The sequence below is a fragment of the Ixodes scapularis genome, unplaced genomic scaffold (assembly GCF_016920785.2).
Source record: "Ixodes scapularis isolate PalLabHiFi unplaced genomic scaffold, ASM1692078v2 PGA_scaffold10__122_contigs__length_95168666, whole genome shotgun sequence".
NCBI classification, from domain to species: Eukaryota; Metazoa; Arthropoda; class Arachnida; order Ixodida; family Ixodidae; genus Ixodes; species Ixodes scapularis.
The window spans coordinates 74,568,901-74,588,850 of record NW_024609836.1 but is presented as its reverse complement, the minus strand read 5'-3'; the positions used below and the strand labels follow the sequence as shown (position 1 = coordinate 74,588,850).

The window sequence follows — 19,950 nt, the reverse complement described above, 5'->3', positions numbered from 1 at the left end:
GGAGACCGTCTCAGATGTGGCGAATCCATAGAAGGTTCTAAACACCTAAAAGTATCCGCATGGGTATCGACGCTGTCCTGCGATACTAACCTACATTCGTTAGACCGAGGAACTACAGGCTAATGCGTTTTTTGTGAGGCTCGCATGCCGCATGCTTAGCCAAGTTAAGGTCAGTCCGTTTATCTCCCCCTGTTTTGGAACGTTTTTATCTTTTTTTATCAATTACCGACCGATAACATGTCACGGACACGGCGGCCGGTATTGTAATATTGTAATTTTCTTTTGACCATATCTTTTATCGGAAACTAGTGGAAAAGCCCAGCTGACTCAAGTAGTACAATACACACTAGCAAAAAGACAAAAAAAAAATGGCAGCGACTTTTATGTTTATAATTCATGAAATGCATTATAGGAAATCGGTAAAGAAATTGGTGTGTAGCGTGACGTAAATATTCGTGCGAAATTTAGTGGGGAAATTGAATGGTTTTTTAGGACACGTGACGCCGATTTTGCCCGGTAAATTTAGCGGGGAAGCACGGCGGGTGTCTGGGTCACAAGACGTGAATTTTCGCGCTAAATTTAGCGATTGAAGATTAAAACAGCGCAAGGACACGCACAAGAACAAGAAGGTAGACAAACAAGGCGCTGACTTGCAACTGAAGTTTATTCGTTCTAACAGCGAGTATAAATACTGTATTGTCACAACAAACAAACATGAATAAAAAGCGTGACCTGGATGCCACGTGCTCACTAGCCATCGCTATGCACTGTCACTGTGTGTCTAAATAGGAACGTTTCTTATCTGATAAAGATAGTGACGGAGTGCTGATACAGTTTTGCCCCAATCTTCCAATTTCCAGCGTCTCAATGATTTTCCGAGTGAGTTTGTCTTTATTTTTCCTAATCACTTCACACTTGTCAAAGACGGGAGCGCAGCAACAGTCTCGGCAGTGCCGGCCAAGGTGACCTGACACAACTCTAAACACGTTATACTTATTTATTTATTTATTTATTTATTTATTTATTGTACCCTCAGGGCCCGAAGGCATTACAGAGGGGGAGAGCGTAGGCAGGGAAAATATAACAATTCAGCAATACTAAAACAAATAAAAAGTGAACAAACAGGTCAGAAATCAGCGCAAAAATGGTTATTTATGGCACTTCGAAAAAGATTAGAGTCTGTTATGGCAGCAATTAAACCGGGAAGGTGGTTCCATTCTTGAGCTGTGCGTGGTAGAAAAGATGAATGAAATGTGTTGGTTAATGAGCTTGGGACTCCAACTTTGTGCTGGTGATCTACACGAGGCGAGATGTAATAGGGGGGAGTTATGAAATGGTCGCGTAATAGGGGATTATGAAAATAAATTTTATGAAAAAGGCATAAGCGTGAAATTTTACGGCGAAGTGAAAGAGATGGTAAAGATAAATTATTCTTCATTGACGAGACACTGGCGGTGCGGTGATAGTTCGATAGAATGAAACGAGCTGATCTATTTTGAATGGATTCTAAAGCAGTGATGAGGGTAATATGATCGGGATCCCAGATGGATGCTGCATACTCAAGCTTAGGTCTTATTAATGTTTTATAGAGGACCAATTTAAGTGAAACAGGTGCTAAAGAAAAATTCCGTTTTAAATAACCCAGCATGCAGTTAGTACTATTAGTGACATATTCTATATGGGGTTTCCATGAAAGGTTAGAAGTTAAGTTAACACCAAGATACTTGTATGACGACACTTGTTCCAAGGAGTTGCCATCAAGGTAGTAAGAAGGACTCTCACTAAACTGACGGGTTACTCTCATGTGTTTACATTTACTAGTGTTTAGTTTCATTAGCCACAACTCACACCAACGAGACACAGAGTTAATATCAGACTGAAGTGTGAGCGTGTCTTGGTTACTTCGGATTTCACGGTATATTACGCAATCATCGGCATAGAGACAGACGGATGATGACATATTAACTGGTAGGTCGTTAATATAAATTAAGAATAGTAAGGGGCCTAGAACAGACCCCTGGGGAACACCAGAGTTTACTGACGCAAGTGGAGAGTTTTCATTATTGACTGTTACAAATTGCGAACGATTAGTAAGAAAAGAATGAATCCATGCAAGAACGTTAGGGTCAATGTTAAGTTTAGCAAGTTTCAATAGTAATAGTTTATGACACACTTTATCAAAAGCTTTTGCAAAATCCAAGAAGATGCAGTCCACCTGGGAGCCTTGGTCAATGAGAGAATGAATGTCGTGAGTGAAAGATAGAAGCTGAGTTTCACATGACAATGATTTACGAAATCCGTGCTGAGCTGTGGTGAAAAAATTATTCATTTCTAGGAAGTTTACAAGATGGGAAAATATGATGTGCTCGAGAAGTTTACATGGGATGCTGGTTAACGAAATGGGACGATAGTTATGAGGAGAATGTTTGTCACCAGCTTTTGGAATAGGGACCACCTTCCCCACCTTCCAGTCCGAGGGTAGGTCACCCTCTTGGAGTGACTGTTCGAATAATTTAGCAAGAATAATTGAAGAATATAACTTGGTGCTTTTAAGAAATTTTGAATTAATGCCGTCCACTCCTGAAGAAGAAGACAATTTCAGCCCATCTATAATCTTAACTATACCAATAGGGTCAACAAGAATAGCATCCATTGGTAAATAACCGGCACACACAATTGAAGGGTAGCTTATGTTACTAATATTGGAAAATGATTCAATAAACACATTATTTAGTATATTAGCGCAGTCATCACTAGAGGCACTATCACTACTTGACGTTTTGAGTAAAATTGAAAAAGTGTCTTTCTTGCTGACAGTGTTCCAAAACCTTTTGGGGTCATTTATTAACATATTTGGGAGAGTATTTGAAAAAAAATTGATTTCGCATCTGCAATCGCCTTTTTATATACTTCTGCAGACAACTGATACGCAGCCCAGCGATGCCCACACGTTGAAAACTTCGCAGCACGATATAAGCGTTTTTTTTTATTTGATAACCGTTTTAGGGCTTTCGTAAACCATGGTGACTGGGTATTTTCGAATATATTTCTTAGTGGGACATGCTTGTTGATAAGAGAGATAAATTTCAACTTTATGATATTCCAGTTATCTTCGACAGAACGCCCCGAAGAAGTTGTTAGATACTGGTTCAAGAAAATGGCAAGGTCATTATTAATTTGCTCAAAGTTGGCCTTTCCGTAATCACGAATTTGTTTTGGCTGAAAAGTGGGTCTCGTTGCCGACGCTTTTAGAGAAAAATGTAGCACTTTGTGATCACTAATCTCGGGCAGATATGTTATGGGAGTTGCATACTCAGGATGATTGGTCAAAATGAGGTCTAATACATTGGCTGTCGACTGGGTAACTCTGGTGGGATGGAGAACAAGTTGTGAAAGGCTAAAATCTAGACATAGGTTAATAAACGAAATACATTCCTCAGAATGTACATTTACACAAGGAACGTCGTTTGACCATGATATAGATGGGAAATTGAAGTCGCCGAGAAGAAAAATTGGAGCACCCGGAAAACGCACCATAATGGTGTTAAGTGTATTATGTAACGCTTCGACAAATGGCAACGAATACGAGGGTGGCCGATAACAAACTCCCATAATCCACTTCTTATGGTTAACAAGCAGGCCAACCCACGTTATTTCCAACTCGCATATAACGTCCACAGAAAAGGATTTGATATGATCAGCGATTGCAATTAACACTCCACCGCCACATCTTTCCTGTCTATCATGTCTGTAAACATTGAACGTTTTGTTTCCATCGAACAGTTCACAGTTTTGTATTTTCCCGGAAAGCCACGTTTCGGTTAGTACAATGACATCAGCATCGGTGGTATCTACAATGGAACACAATTCGTCGCGTTTTTTCAGGACACTTCTTATGTTGGTGAAAACAACAGAAATATCCGAAGACCGTGACACGCATGCCCTACCCCTCGACAGATCCTATATCGGCGAGGGCGCCTGATTAGAACTCCGAGCAAATGATGACGGTGATTGAGGGGCGGTTGGCTGCGCGTTGGGGGCTGCAGACAGTCGAGAAGGACCTAGCTCATAAATTTCTTTAGTTGTTTGATCGATCGCGTAACACTTGTTATTAATATGCAATTTGTTGTAGCGTAGTTTAAATACACCTCCGTTTGCTTTACCAAATTCAATTAACTGCTTTCTGGCATTACGTGTGGCGAGCGAGAAATCCTCGCTGACTGAGATACGGAGTGCTTTTAATCCAGTTCTAGCGAGTAGTATTTGATCTCTTAGTTTGAATGACGCAAACTTTACAATGATTGGTCGGCATTTGTTTTGTGTAAAGTTTCCTAGCCGATGAGCACGAACTATCGAGTCACCCGTGATTTGTACATTGAGTGATGTTTGAAAAATACTCAAAATTCGTGCTTCAGTCTGCGCCCACGTCTCAGATACGGTGTCGCTAACCCCAAAAAATATTAAGTTATCTCGACGAGATTGGTCTTCCGCCTCGTGAAGCCGTGCCTGCAAGACGCGGTTTTCCTTTTGTGCGTTATTAGCAACACCTCTCACCTCGACTACCGCGGCTTTAAGCTGCTCTACATTTAAGGCATTGGATTCCACTGTGACGAGTCTCAAGTTCATATCAGCTACAGTAGCACGCAGTGATTCCTGGTTTTGTTTAATTTCGTTGATGGATGATAGGATTCCTGATTGGGATTCTTGAATTTGTACCGATCGTGTATTAAGATCGACCAGCATTCCATGCATTTCGTTAAACAGTTTTAGCTGGCTGTCACTCATTGGGCCTGGGTTAGTTTCCACATCCCCGGAAGTTAGTAGAAGCAAACTAATGACGTCAACACACTCATACAAGGTAACAAGCAGCACTTTTGAGCACGGGAACACCAGCAAAAAAATGACGCTAGATCGCTTTGCGTGTAGTGAAGGGGTTGTACCAACCTGTACGAACAAGAAGAGCGTTCCATGAGTTGTTTGCATGTTGGCGGTGCCCCCGTGCTCACTCCGAGTAGCGAGGTGATGCCAGGCGTATATAGCCGCGCTAAATGATGGTCGCGATGTCGTTGCGGCTGTTGACGATGACGGGAGGTCGAGCAATTGGCCAATGTTCGTACGGCGACTTGTCAGCAGAATAGACGTACTTTCACGAAGTAGGGAATCACCGTCACTGTGATTGAAGAAACTCGCCACGCGTACTTGACGAAATGTTGGCGCCGCTCCATCCACGGCTGTTATCGGCCCGAAAGCCGAGACTGAGATGCTTGCCATGGCCTGTACGAACAAGAAGAGCGTTCCATGAGTTGTTTGCATGTTGGCGGTGCCCCCGTGCTCACTCCGAGTAGCGAGGTGATGCCAGGCGTATATAGCCGCGCTAAATGATGGTCGCGATGTCGTTGCGGCTGTTGACGATGACGGGAGGTCGAGCAATTGGCCAATGTTCGTACGGCGACTTGTCAGCAGAATAGACGTACTTTCACGAAGTAGGGAATCACCGTCACTGTGATTGAAGAAACTCGCCACGCGTACTTGACGAAATGTTGGCGCCGCTCCATCCACGGCTGTTATCGGCCCGAAAGCCGAGACTGAGATGCTTGCCATGACCTGTACGAACAAGAAGAGCGTTCCATGAGTTGTTTGCATGTTGGCGGTGCCCCCGTGCTCACTCCGAGTAGCGAGGTGATGCCAGGCGTATATAGCCGCGCTAAATGATGGTCGCGATGTCGTTGCGGCTGTTGACGATGACGGGAGGTCGAACAATTGGCCAATGTTCGTACGGCGACTTGTCAGCAGAATAGACGTACTTTCACGAAGTAGGGAATCACCGTCACTGTGATTGAAGAAACTCGCCACGCGTACTTGACGAAATGTTGGCGCCGCTCCATCCACGGCTGTTATTGGCCCGAAAGCCGAGACTGAGATGCTTGCCATGACCTGTACGAACAAGAAGAGCGTTCCATGAGTTGTTTGCATGTTGGCGGTGCCCCCGTGCTCACCACGTGCTCCCGCAGCCGATCATTGAGGCATCGCCCCGTTTGCCCGACGTATCTCCTGCCACACGAGAGGGGAATGGAGTACACTACTCCCTCCACACAGTCTACGAATCGGTCCTGGTGTTTTTTGGTGCAACCCTGGTTTTCTTCAGTACAGGAGTTCACTTTTCTGCACAGCCCAGACAGCTTCTCCGGAGCCGAAAAAACCACATCAACACCAACCCTACGGCCAACTTTCTTAAGGTTGTGAGATATCTTATGCAGGTATGGTAAAACAGTTACTTTTTTGTTAACCCTACGAGCCTGCTGGGTAGTTTCCTCACGTCCTTTCGTAAGTAAGCTCTCAGCAACTGTCGTCAATAGGTAAGACGGATATCCCGCATGTCTGAGCCTTGCTGCTTGTGTGTCGAAGCTTTCTTTCACCCTGTGGGGGCAGGACCTGAACAGGGCATTTCTAAAACAGAGGTTAACAATTCCTCTTTTCACAAGTTTGGAATGCGCTGAGGAAAAAGGCAAGATGGGTTTCTTTGCTTTTGGCTCATATATCCAGCACACATGGCCATGACCAAGTTGCAGGCTCAGATCCAGAAACCTAATGGCCCCATGTACAGGTACTTCATGTGTCAGCACCAGCGGTTTCAGACACTCTTTGAACGTTGACAGGACAAACGACACAGCCGAATCTATTTCCTCATTTTCACAATCTAGGAGCACCAAATAGTCGTCTACGAATCTAAAAATTTTCCCCACCTTGGTTCCTTCCAGCTTGTCTGACAGGACTTTATCGTGGAACGCAAGAAATATATCGCTAAGTACTGGGGCTATGCATGACCCTATGCACACGCCATTTCTCTGAATAAAAACACCGTCATCTCAGATCGCGAACGTCGACTTGAGATAAAAAGATAAACGTTCTAGAAAGTGACTCACACTAAGTCCAGATTCATTCTGAAACGCCACGGTACTATGATTGTCAATACATTCTTCCACAGAAGCCAGCAGCTCTTTATGGGGAATCGAATAGTACAAATCTTTAATGTCAATTGAGCATGCCAACAAGCTTCGGTCTGGAGGGTCTTTAAAAAAATTTATTATCTGATAGGAGTTCTTCACCCGAAAGGGATCATCAATCATTAACACGCGGTTGACGAAACACACAAGCACACACAAAAAGGAGAAAAACGTTGTCATTGTCAATTTATGGATGAAAAGAAACGCAAAAATAACGTGTTTTTTCGAGATAACGTAAATCGGTAACGCGCTCCTTTATTTTTTGGACTAACGAGTAACGTGTTTTGTTACTTTCTTTCTGTAACGAATACAACACAGGTATCATGTGACAAATTTAGGTATACCGGTGGCAGTGCGAAATAGATATTAAAACGGCAAAGTGCGCAAAACGCCCAAAGAATGCCGCCCCCGCAGTTGTACCGGCCTCACCGACGGTCTTATTACGTTTATACACATGGCAAAGAGATAAACATTTCAATTGCAGTATCGCTCTAAAAACAATTTCGTTGTTTGGTCGCGGGAGACCTACTTACACACACACACACACACACACACACACACACACACACATATATATATATATATATATATATATATATATATATATAGTAGTTTTAAGTGCGATAAAAGACTTTGAGGATGTTGATGAAAATTATTACTAAAATTTGGAGATCCAAGTAGTTTAAAAAAGAAAGGTTTAAGGCTTAAACGCTTTTTCTTGAAACTACCCGGCTCTCCAAATTCTAGTAGTAATATTTAATATCATGAAGCAATAGGGGACGTTAAAAAAGGCCATCGATTTTCAAAGTCAATCCGCGCAACGAATTCGTCAATAATTGTTTACAGTTCCAACAGAAAATACAGACCCCGGTACGACGTAGGTGCCGCACAAAATGGGAAAACCCGGCGAGAAAAACCCGCTCGTTGGCAATCAGCATTCATAGAGATATGGCATTGTATCCATTGTCTATCTGCGTAGAGCAGTCATGTGCGATGCGACAAAGTTTGCACTCGTTACATTCTCTGACGAAACGTCTCGACGCTCTCGCACACGGGGTATGTGCCACTACGTGACTCAGGTATCTCACCTATTTAGGTTCTGCGCTCTCATCAATCAGGTAGCACAGAAGGAACAATTATTGGTTAGATCCCGGCGGCAGGTAACTTATCATAAAAGCGTTACACGCGCCGTTCTTTATCAATTAAAAGGGCCGCTCCACATTTAATGAAGCATTTTTCACGTGCTGCCGCTCAGATATTCATCGATAGGAATAAGTCGGATCTTTCACGTTTTATTGAGGCCAGTATTCGCCGTAACGCGTTGTAAATACCGACGTTAATTACTTTTTCGGTAAAGTAGTAACGTGCTTGCTACATTTTCAAAGTGGTAACGGATAACGTATTACGTTACTTATTTCGAGTAACGGTTGACGGAGTTACGCCACTAGTTAGATACTCTAAGGAGTTAACAAATTACACTCCTATGCTATTTGTTTCTATTCTTTTGTAAGATTAATATGACCATACTGAATCAGTCAATTAATAATAATGATTTTATTCGTTTCTGTATCTTCAACAGAAATATTCGAACCCGTCAAAGCCTTGAAGGCTTGAATAACGTGGCTCGGCAGTCAAATGAATTGTTGCCCTTATCCCACACACCTTCAATATCAGAACCACAAGAAAGATAATTATGTTGAGTTTCTAGACGGTGAAAACATGTCTCGAATAAGGGCGCTTGGGCATTCCTGTAAGGCCATAACATAAAATGTTTTCATTTGTAAATTTATCGGCAATAGTAAGGCGTTCCTTTTGTACATGTCCACCGCTCGTTTAAGCCCGTTCGGATGTCCGCCTCGCTGAAATACATTTTTTTCTGTCATTTTTTCTTACTGAAGTTTACGTGCCCCGAGTTGTTATGATTAGGTTGCACCGTTCCCGAGCTCCAGCACGATTCGCGCGCACATGCACAGTTGCCTCGGTGAATTTTTCGGGGGGCGAACCGTTTGCCTTAGAACGACTCGCTAAAACTCCTTATCAACGTACCAGTCGTAGCTGATTTCTTAAAAGGGAGAGAATGGTGAATCGCGACTTCCTCATAATTGCCCCGGAGCTAATAATATTCCGAAATAAGCCAATATGCGTGCCAAAGAGTGGATTTTAAGCCTTGCGTTTCAGACGCTGCCTGATACTCTAGGATGCTCTCTCAACATATATTTAAAAAAAGAAAACAAACGCTATTGTGAAAATAACATAATGAATTTGAATTCCATTTCTTGAATTTATAGTGGCGGAGTAAGGCAAAAAAAAAAAAAAGCTGCGGAGATAGCTTGACAGGTCCCTGCATCCTAGAAACCTGCTAGCTTTTAAGAGCATGAACGAATAAAACTTGGAAAAATATAAGCAAAACACCTTTGTCATTTGCTTGAATTTAAAAGTGCAGAAACAATAAGAAGGAAAACGAACAAGCAGGCTTCTTTTAATATATACTGTTAATCAACATTTGCCTCGCCTGACCACTTGGCGTGCATTTGGCTTGAATATTCTTTTTAATAAGTTTGGTGATTGTAGATGGGAAGGCAAAAAATATTAAAAGAACTTGGGTATGGGCTAGTTGGCCCACCATACTAACTAAAGTTTTAAAAAAAGCATGAACAAAACGAGGACACAGAAGAAACGAAGACAACAGGACAGGCGCTAACTCTCACATGATTATTACTTGAGCTCATCATCACACATATACACACAACCTCCTCTGCCCAACCTGCATCAACAACAAATCACCAGTTCTACAAACAGTTGTCCAGAAACGTCACTTTTTGTTCAGTAAATGGCATGGCGTGTCAACGCAATTGTCATCTGCCTTTTTGATAAAACTCATGAGAGGACACCCGATAGCTTTCTGTCCTGTTGTCTTCATTTTCTTTTGTGTCTTCGTTTCGTTCCCGCTTTTAAACATTTTCATGGGTGAAAAGTGTTTGCAATCCGTAATTTGCTCAGGCATGCGTCATTCGTCAATTGTCCCAACGCCGACGATATAAAGTGGGGCTTAGAACCCAGACTACCCAAATAAAAGAAATGATGTTTAATTAAGCTAGGTACTATTTTCGTATCGACGAATAAATCTGTGAACGAATTCAACAAACCGCGCGCATCGCCTTAAATCTAAAAAAAATGAGAAAAGTGACGATAATTCTACGCCCAGTTATAACTTCTAGTAAAACGGTGGTAGCACGCCATGTCCACACACCCCACAAAGACACTTGCCGGTAATTACATGCATAGTTTGAGGGCAGGAAACGATAAGAGTTTTCAGCTACCTCGCTTAGGTGTTTACCCCGCGGGAACACCAGACATGCTAGAATAGCCCCAACGCAGTATTGAGTGCTGATACCATGGGTATTTCTAGAATGATTGCTCGGTGCGCACAGTTGTTATATCATGTAAACGGTAGAAGATACCATGCAGGGTGTTCGCAATTGTTTTTATTTTGTCGTGGGTTGGGAAAGTACAGCCGCCTGACCAGGGCGGCTGTACTTATCTGCGTGTCCGAGATAAAATTTGTCAGCATTTTAGCATACGCCAGCATAAAAGCGTTCGTGTAGAACCCTTGAGGCATAAACGGCAAGAGCCGAGGTCACTTTGGTGAAGATTGATTCAAAATGAAGTTCGAGCTGCTCGCTTTGGTACTCCTATTTGGAGTTGCCGCATCTGCACGTAAGTTTTATCAAATGGAATTATTTATGAGAAATAATTAGCTCTTAAAAATGTCACAGAATCATATGCGTAGGTTTAGAAAGAGTTATATACGTAAAGACAGGGGACGGGACAACACATCTTTCATGTGTTTTTATCTTTTGGTGCTTTATGTTGAGGATTAGAATGTTATACTTCCGTGCAAGTTACAGTCTCGAAAAATGTAAAAGACCCATTTGACGATGCACATTAAGGCGTCTTTGCTGCTTTTGTTTTGACGAGGCCCACACTTCTTGGTGCGAGGAAATAAAAATAATGTTTGTTCTATTCATACTTAAAACCATAAAGTGACCCTGGAGAACGTGCGGTTAGCTCCGCCTCGGAAACTGCAAGGCGAATGTGTCTTCAATATTGTTTGAGGCTGCACAGCGTACATTGTGCCTTTTGAATACCTCAATCTACAAAGTAAGAGAAAGCTCGAAACTCCAGTTTTATTTGTGTCACAGAACTCCAAGTGCGTGTTTAGGTTAGGAATCAACTCACATTCAAAGCCAAATCAAGGCGAACCGCAACGACTCCTCAATAGTTTACCTGGCTGAACGTTAGAGCGCTAAGCGGTTATCCACTCTGAGCGCTGCCAACCTGCCGCACCAAATAACAGCGTTTAAAACTTTCGAGTTCCTGAGTTAAAATTACCGCAGTGGTTTTTGACAGTGTCCTTGAAGGTCTGGGTAATTGACCCTTTTCGGAAAGTGCGCGCCCTCTCGTGGCTTCAGCGCCAATTTTCCAAACCCAGTGTAGTTTGATCGCCTACTCTGAACATGTAATGGGCCGGAAGGCTGTGTCAGCGCTCCTCGAGATACCTGCCCGGCTCTTATCGTAAACGAGTGACTTTTCAGCATTCCGCGAAAACTGGGTATGAAAATTACGCTACTTATTAAAAAAAAAGAAAAGAAAAAAAAGGATAATGTTGCCTGGTAGGGTTTCGATAAGAGTATGATATAAATTTTGTGTGACAATCTTCATGCAATGCATCCTGATCCAGACTTGGGCCTAGGATTGCCTTTTATTGTTTGGCTTACTTGTCTTTTGATTTTTTGCGCGTTTTTATGTGTGTGAAGTTATATCAGCTGGCATAATTGATCATTTGTTTTGCCTACCAGCACAATGGCCCGGCTGGAGACCACGAACGATGTACGTGTGCATTCAAGGTCGGTGCCATCCGATGGTCTCCGGTATCGCGCAACCACGAAACAGTCCTTTCTTCCAGTCACTGGCCGCCTGTCGAGCGAGCTGCTTTGGTAGGTTTGAAGACGTGCTACTGCCGTTGATCCTTAAACTGTTCCTCGCTGTCCTTCTTTGTTTCCGCGTTGAGTACGCGCTATTTTAAAGGTTTCGACGGTTTTCACGGAAAACAAACCATGAAGCAGAAAAGCGTCGACGTGATGTGCCACGCTCCGTGGTTTCTTAACGCTAGGTTCTGTCAGTTGTATAGTAAGATAGAGCCGTGCGAAACCCTGGCTAAAAATCTTTCTTGCCACACACACTTGTCTACTCTCATTCTCTGGTCACGTGACAACGGGAACCTTCCTTGCACCTGCTTCTCGTGAACGATTTGTGAACAACAGGGAAATGGGGTGATGCTGGCGATGTAGGCACCAGCGGCTTTGTAGGCGCAGAGCGTGGCGCTTCCGAGAATCTTATAACGGTTCCACAGCCAATGAGATAAACGCCATGAGCCGACAGTCACTTGGAGAGGAAAATCACGAAACTAGAAGCGCCTCAAAGACGGGGACAGAAATCGAAACGACACCGAGCGCTACTCTTACCTTTATTAAGCTTCGGCTTAGCGTAGTCGCCGTTTCCTGTTCTCGTCCTTGAGACGCTCAATTTTCTTTCTACATGTTCCAACTAGCCCAATTATTCATTTTGATTGGTTAAGATATAAAAACGCTGCACACAATGTAAGCACCTAGCTGAAACGTCACGGCCACTTCCCGGAGCAGAGCGTTAGTTGAGGTCTAAATATACATTGAACTTCATCGTTTGCCAAGGTGTCCCCCCCCCCCCCCCCCCCCCTGGATCCCAGCAATTGGCTTTCACATGCGCTGTGCGGGAAATTGGAACGACTAAAGTTTTAAAGTGTTTGGTAATAAAGTAAGTCGGCTGTGTGATAGGCACAGAGAGATAAAGAAATGAAGGGCGTGGCTACGTTACGTGCTCGGTGATTACGTCTTCTGCGTTCTTATCTCATGATGCTCCCATTCTATTGGCTACGGGGCTATAAGAAGATGATTTGCTTTCTACGCCATGATTTTCCTAAGTTATTATTCACGATTGTTATATTAAAAAAAGTATAGGTTTATAATTACATATTCATAAGGATGTTGGGGGTACAGCTATCTTTTATGTCGACATGCTCTTTGCCACATTCACGTCCTGTTTGCTGTATATGTTTCAGTTCCTTTCAGTAGTCGCACATACACCCGAAAATATCTGAAATGTCTAATGTGTGTGTGATATCTATAGACGATAGATGGGACTCTCGTTTAAACCTTTCATGTACTTTTATTTTCAAGGTCATCCCGGATTGCCTGGCTTCTGGCCTAGTCCTCCGCGACCCGATTTCCCGAAGGAAATTCATGACGACCATATATCTAGCCTAGTGCGGCCTAAACTCCCAGAGATTCACGACGACTAGAGGCCTGGTCCCGACTTTCCAGGTACGATTTTTCGGCCAAACTAGGTGAGATATTACTTGTCAGATAATATTATTACAAGTTTAAGAGTCATTGCAAGAAAAAAAAAGAATCAATGGATATAATCAATTTGTTATACGTTGTAAATAACCGCAATAGGGAATACATTGCACGAGTTTACTTTTATAAATATTAGCAAGATCGCTTGTAAGAAAAAAAAGTGAAAAGTGAAAAAGTGATTTAAATTAGGTTCCTTTGAACTTGATTTTGCTGTGTCTAGATCCTTTAGTGATATGTTCCATCATCATGTTTCAGGAACGAGTTTATTTTCTGAAATTTTTATTAGGCTGTTACTGCTATAACATTTGGACTTGGCTGGCTGTTTCTATAAATAAATAACAAATGAAACTTATGAAATTATGTTTTAGTTATTTTCATTTATTGCATTTTAGGAAGAAGCCGGAGTATATTATCCCAAAATATTATAAATGTAGCAACTCACTAACGTTTAAAAATTGGACCACATTTGTTGTTTAGACAACGCTCCCATGTTATGTAAAAGCCAGTTTGATTCGCTAAATATAAAAAAAAATGATGTCACGGATATACCGCTTTTGGGAAGATAAGCATTAGTAAGACCAATACACCAGAGCATTATTACAAATGGAGAAAAAAATGTATTACATGAAAGCCGCCCATGGTTCTCACGATTCGAGCTTGCATTATATTGCATATTTGGCAAATATAGTCTAGTTACCAACATAATTTTCCTCCGAAAATATATGAAAGCACATTGTGTACACTAATTTGTATTTATGCCGATTAAACGAACTATTCCAACAGCTAATTACTGCATAAAACAATATTTCAGAAATATTTACCGGTATGGGTGTTATGAACGTTGGCACGTGACGTTTTTTCAGGGCAACCTCAACCGACGGATGTGCCTCTATTTCGAAGAAAAAAGAAGATGCTGAGTGAAATTAGCACATTCTATAAAATCAAGAGTGAAATAAAAAACAATATAAACAAATTTATTGTTTTCTGCTTACAGTCTATTTTTTGTCGGGTGAACAGACTTCAGCACGACGTACGCATGCCACGAGATAAAAAGATCGGAGCAGAAAAAGCAACTATTTCGCAATCAATACTCATAGAGATATGCCATTGCACCCATTGTTTATCCGCGCAGAGCAGACATGTGCAATGCGACAAACTTTGGACTCGTTACGTACTTTGACGACACGTGTCGATTTTCTCGCGCACGGGGTAAAGGACACAACGTGTCTCAGATATCTCATGCATTACGTTCTGCGCACTCATCAGTTAGGTATCACGGAAGGATCAAGTGTTGGCCAGGTTCAGGTTGCAGAAAGCCCACTATCATTAAAGCCTTATATGCCATACCATGTGAAAGAAAAGGACCGCTCTGCAAGTTTTACTCTTTGTAATTGTGATTACGCAGAGCTACAATTTTAACAATACCGCCAAGATGTACATCGATGGGAAAAAGGAGGATCTTTCACGTTTTATTGAGACCAGTATTGGCGGTAACGCGCTATAAATACCGGCGTTGCCGGTAACACATTACTTTTTCGGTAAAGTAGCAACGCATTCGTTACATTTTCAAAGCAGTACAAAATAACGTACTCACGTTGCTTATTTCGAGCAACAAGTGACGTAGTTACATTAATATTCATATTTTTTTTCAAAACATAAAGAACTTTGTTTTTTTTTGTTTTTTTTTATGTTTCTAAGCGACAAGTCATATCAGTCATTGTACTGATCCCATATTCCTTAAAATCAAAGCCACAAGAAAGACAACGTAATTATGTTATGTTCCTCATAGCAGTCATCATAAGATTACTATGTCCTAGCAATAACACGGTTTAACTTGGAAACGAAACGTGAGGCAGAAGTAACATGCATTAATTTTTATATGTAATGGTAACCTGTTCCTTTCATGTGCCAATAACGAGTGACGTACTCCGTTACTTCTATTTCGGAAACTCCCTCCAACACTGATTGAGACTTTAATATGGCATGTACAAGCAAAAAGCCGTAAAACGTTGACCAGTCTAATTTTTTTCTATTTTTTATTTCCAAAGGGCGGCCATGTTATATCATGCACAAGACAATATAGTCGCAGCTTAGAAACGCAAACTATGGCGAGTATCCGGTATTGTAGCCATTCAGAGCGCGGCTTTAATAATAACATCAAAGAAGTAATCACAAAGAAAACGGGACCATAATAGTCCAGGCACCCTGCGGTTCCTAAGCTCTCATCAGATGAATTGAAAAGGAGCGATCTTCTACAGAACATCTTTTATACAGCTGATAAAAACTGGCAATCTACAGGTCATGAGCAGTAAAAGGTTTTTAAGATATTGCCATTGATTTGAGAAGTAATGCAAAAAACTATGAAACAAGTCAGATCACTCGACGTAATGTCAAACACGGACTGCAACAAAAGCACCGTGCGTGACCTTGCCCGGCATATTTCGAAAGTTATATGCACGCAAAAAATCATTACGTTTTGCCTACTAGGCTTTAACGTTTTTCCATTCAGGGGAGGAATTGAAGGACAGGGCATATAAGTGCAAGTTTGGAATATCCTGTTTCTCAGGACCATCTAACTTTTCAATGTAGTTCTCACCGGCGCCGATGGACTTCCGTCACCGGTGCACCACACTCGGCATGCCCTAGTAGATGATTAGAGCCCTGCGTATCCGCGGACTTCCCGCAGGTCATCCGCGGATCATCTGCGGATATCCGCAGTATATTGGCGGATGCGGATAAAAATGAATCAGATTTCGCGGATTCCGGATCGGATGTGGATATCCGCGGGTCCGGATAAGCATTTTTGCCGGGGCGGTCCCTAAATGCGTGCGACCGCAGAGTGTCAAGTGAATAAGTGAGCGATACTATAAAGTGCATCATCGAATGTATTGCGGGAGCAAAACACTCTCTTAGATAAAGGGTGCCAATCGGGGAGAAAATTGTTCTTCACCTTAAAAAAATATTCGATTCTCAGTGAAGGTCGTTTTAGAACGTTCTTTCGCGTTAAACATGCTGTCTGTAGAAAAGGTAAAGAATTCAGGAGCATCGCTCGTCTTGGAAGAGCGAGTTCTTGTTTGGCAGGGAAAAAAGCAGAAAATGTTCTATTGGCAAAGAAAACCCAAAACATACAAGCCACAAGAAAGTAGAAGCTAAGTGGCTTTTTAGCCTACAAGTAGATCTAGGAGATTGAATTTGAATCGCTGGTGGGGTTGAACTTGAGCTAGCACGATTTTCTGCACTTCATTATTGTAGCACAGCTCGTGCATGCCGCCCCAGTATCAAGTGCACCAACAGAGAGAGACCTCTCATTAGCGGGGCATTAATTAAAGAGTAGCGAACCACTCGGAATCCGTCCATGTTGACGATTTTCTGTTTCTTTTGCACAGCAACCTCAAGAAGTGAAACGTTGTGTGGGTTTGCGTTTACTTTGCACCGACAGCTGGTACTGAGTTGTTTCTAAGTGTATGGTTCCGAGCATGCAGCTGAGGGCTCGTGTTTCAAACTGAAACCGTCAAGAGGTGTTGCCATAATTGAATATTGTAATATTTTCTCAATGGTATACCCGCGCCTTACCACATATACAAGAGCACCTTGCCGCGGTGAGTGAGCCCCTGTTCTATACCATTTCGTTATTGTGTTGCCGAAATAAAATGACACAATGTTATTACTCTGTCCTTTTTTGTTTTTGTGTTTATAATATAGGTGTGTGCTTAAAATGAATCTTAAAATGTAAAAAAGAAAATTCCTTCCTTTTGAGTGCATCTTCTGGACAGTGTCCGTGTCACGGACTCCCAAGACTATCTCATAACTGGGATCATCTTTGCAGCGATGCGAAGTACCTCTGAAAGGACGATCGCTTATATTATGAATACTATAAAACAGGGTACGATAAAATGACCTTCACCGTATTCCGACACGAAGAGTTTTTTATACAAAGGTAAGCAGACGGCTTATACCATCAAGGATACCATGAAAATGTTTTCTTTTTCTTTTAAGTGTATTAATGCTTGATTTTGTGATGTAAAATGAATGCGCGGATCGACGGTCGGATGCGGGTCCGAATTTTGCGATTGCGGTTCGGATAGGGATACAAAGTCTAGCGGATGTGGTTTAGATGAGGATGATCAAACTGTCATCCGCCTAGGCCTCTGTAGACGATTGAGGGCGGCTGTTGACGAGACCAACACCGCGCTGGAGCAGCTGCAGTTTCAAGATGTTTTGCCTCACTCACCTTACAGCCCGAACCTTACGCTGTCAGACTTTTGGCTATTTTTCAAGATAAAAAAAAGAAACAAACAAAAAAAACTGAAATGTACACGGTTTGCGACCGACGCAGAGATTACCGATGCAGTGCGCCGTCGGTGTCATCAACAACCGCACTCAATCATCTACGCTGATATGCGGAGAGTCGTACCCGGTAGAGAAAGTACATCAACGCCCGTGGGGTCGTTATCGAAAAGTTATGTGCTCCCGAGAAAAAAAAAAGATTCCAACCTTCAATTCGAATGTAACATCTTTAAATTACGTCCCTTAGAAAAAAAAAAGTTCCAGCTTGACAGTTAAAACTTATTCATCACCCTTCGCATACAAACATATGCTAGAAAACCTTGAACGTAAAGGAATGCCGTAAATTGTGCGGTATACACAATACAGCCGATAATTGTACGCAACGTCATTCGAGATTCGTGAAATCATCTGTAATTTCTGACACAAGTATGCTAATAGAGAAGATTATTATTGATGCATACGATCAAAGTGTTTTAACAAGTGACTACAGTCATTAGGATTTTTTAGCGAATCCTTTTGATGTGAACAGTTTGTTCCTGAAACAATTCGCCAAAACTAGCGCACAGTGCGCGCAAAATATGAGAAACTTTGAGAAAATACAGCTTTAGCCAGTCGCTTCGAGTTGACCGATTCGTGTCTGAAGGATATTGGGATGGGTTTATCTGAATTATCAAGATTTGCGGCACCTTACTAGTGTGAACGACAATCACCCATTCTTGAAACAGGTTGGACGAGAAGGACGAGCTAAGGGGACCGCTGGAGGCCACATCTCAACACAGTCCAAAAAGGCAGCTGTGGTTTAGTTTTAAGGTGAGAGGTTCGTCAACAGGCACTTTGCCGAATTCTCCTCTAGTTTGCAAAGCTTCGAAGGAACTCAGTCAGTATGTCGACGCTGTCACGAGAACGGTAGCGTCACGCGTTCTGTTGCACTTACCTTTTTCAAAATTGCGCCCTCCTAAAACACGACGGCGTACGCAAAGAACACCATCAAGCTCGGAAGCCCATATGTTAGAATACTCACTTTATAGCATTTGCACGCGCTTCCAGAAATGCATAAATGCTGGTGTTGGGCGTTCATTTCCAGTAAGTTTTCAGAGGCGCAGAAGGGAAGCACCTCGTTTAATATTAAAGACCGGTCCACACGTGTAGCGCAGAGCTGAATCGGTGCTGGAAAACGCCACCGATGCAGCTCCGACTTGCACGTGTCTTATCTCCGATTTCGCGCTGAGCGCATCGCTACATCGACAGTGAGGTTTATTGCGTGGTCACCACCACCTAACAGCGTATGCACCGCAATACAAAAGCGCGTGGAAAACGTTTCACTAAAGGCCGGCTCACACACACTGCGCACACTCTTAGAAAAAAGGGTCAGTATAGTCCTCCCTAAAGGGAGGAACGCTCTTGACACATATGTTCCTTCAGAAAGGGAAAAACTTTCGTCCCTTAAGCAGGGGAGGAAAAGTTCCTCCGTCGACTGCATCTCATTATGGAGGCCACGAATCGAGCAAATCGAGCTCGGTAAGGCTTAACGAAACACTAAGTCTATTGCACGAAGCGAGAGGAGCAGGAAATAAAAACGTAACACGAGCTTTCCGCGAACTGTATTTATTTCCGAAGTTTCTTTACCCCTGCAGGTAAAGAAACTTACGTTTCGAAAGCATGCAGTCACTCAGTCTTCTCATCGTCAGCACTGCGGTGTTCAACGGAGACAACCGGCACTCAGTTCGCGCACTCTATGTCCTACCTTTGCTATTCCTCGAGCCACAATTCCTTCGTCAACCGTTGCGTCAACCGCACATCACGGAGGAGTGAAAATCATTCGCCCGCAAAACCAAAAGCCGCTCTCAAAAGAAAGCAAATCCGAAGCAACCTCTTGACTTATCTCAGCACGGTAACACGAAATTATGGCGTAGCCGCGTAGCGTAAAAGGATGTTAAATCGCTTGCCACCAGATTGCAGGGTCAAGCAGGGTAATCGCACGTAGCTAGGCTAGGTGGCGCTAGGTACCGCCCAATTCATGTTTTACAAAAAAATTTTTTATTTCCTTACGCCACAATTGCGTTTCCTTTTCTTCGGAATCTCTAACACATGGAGACACGTTGCGCACACTACAAACATCAAGTCAACATATATGGAACGTATACACAGGCATCGCACATACAAACATCAATACAACAGCACACTACCCCGATCACTACTACCGA

General features: G+C 42.6%; 1 protein-coding gene across 1 annotated transcript; it reads left to right on the top strand.

Moving 5' to 3' along the window:
* Window positions 1-10,568: 10,568 nt before the first annotated feature.
* LOC8027656 lies at window positions 10,569-13,401 on the top strand. Its single transcript, XM_029989343.2, has 3 exons — window positions 10,569-10,721; window positions 11,864-12,001; window positions 13,280-13,401. The coding sequence occupies exons 1-3, from the start codon at window positions 10,667-10,669 to the stop codon at window positions 13,399-13,401; spliced, it is 315 nt and encodes a 104-aa protein (XP_029845203.2). The 5' UTR covers window positions 10,569-10,666.
* The last annotated feature ends 6,549 nt before the right edge of the window (window positions 13,402-19,950 follow it).

Excerpts from the sequence above, each read along its gene's own strand:
- LOC8027656 (XM_029989343.2), top strand. The coding sequence starts at position 10,667 with ATGAAGTTCGAGCTGCTCGCTTTGGTACTCCTATTTGGAGTTGCCGCA. Across the intron at positions 10,722-11,863 it reads TGGAGTTGCCGCATCTGCAC|CACAATGGCCCGGCTGGAGA; the intron begins GTAAGTTTTATC and ends TTTGCCTACCAG. Across the intron at positions 12,002-13,279 it reads CTGTCGAGCGAGCTGCTTTG|GTCATCCCGGATTGCCTGGC; the intron begins GTAGGTTTGAAG and ends TTTATTTTCAAG.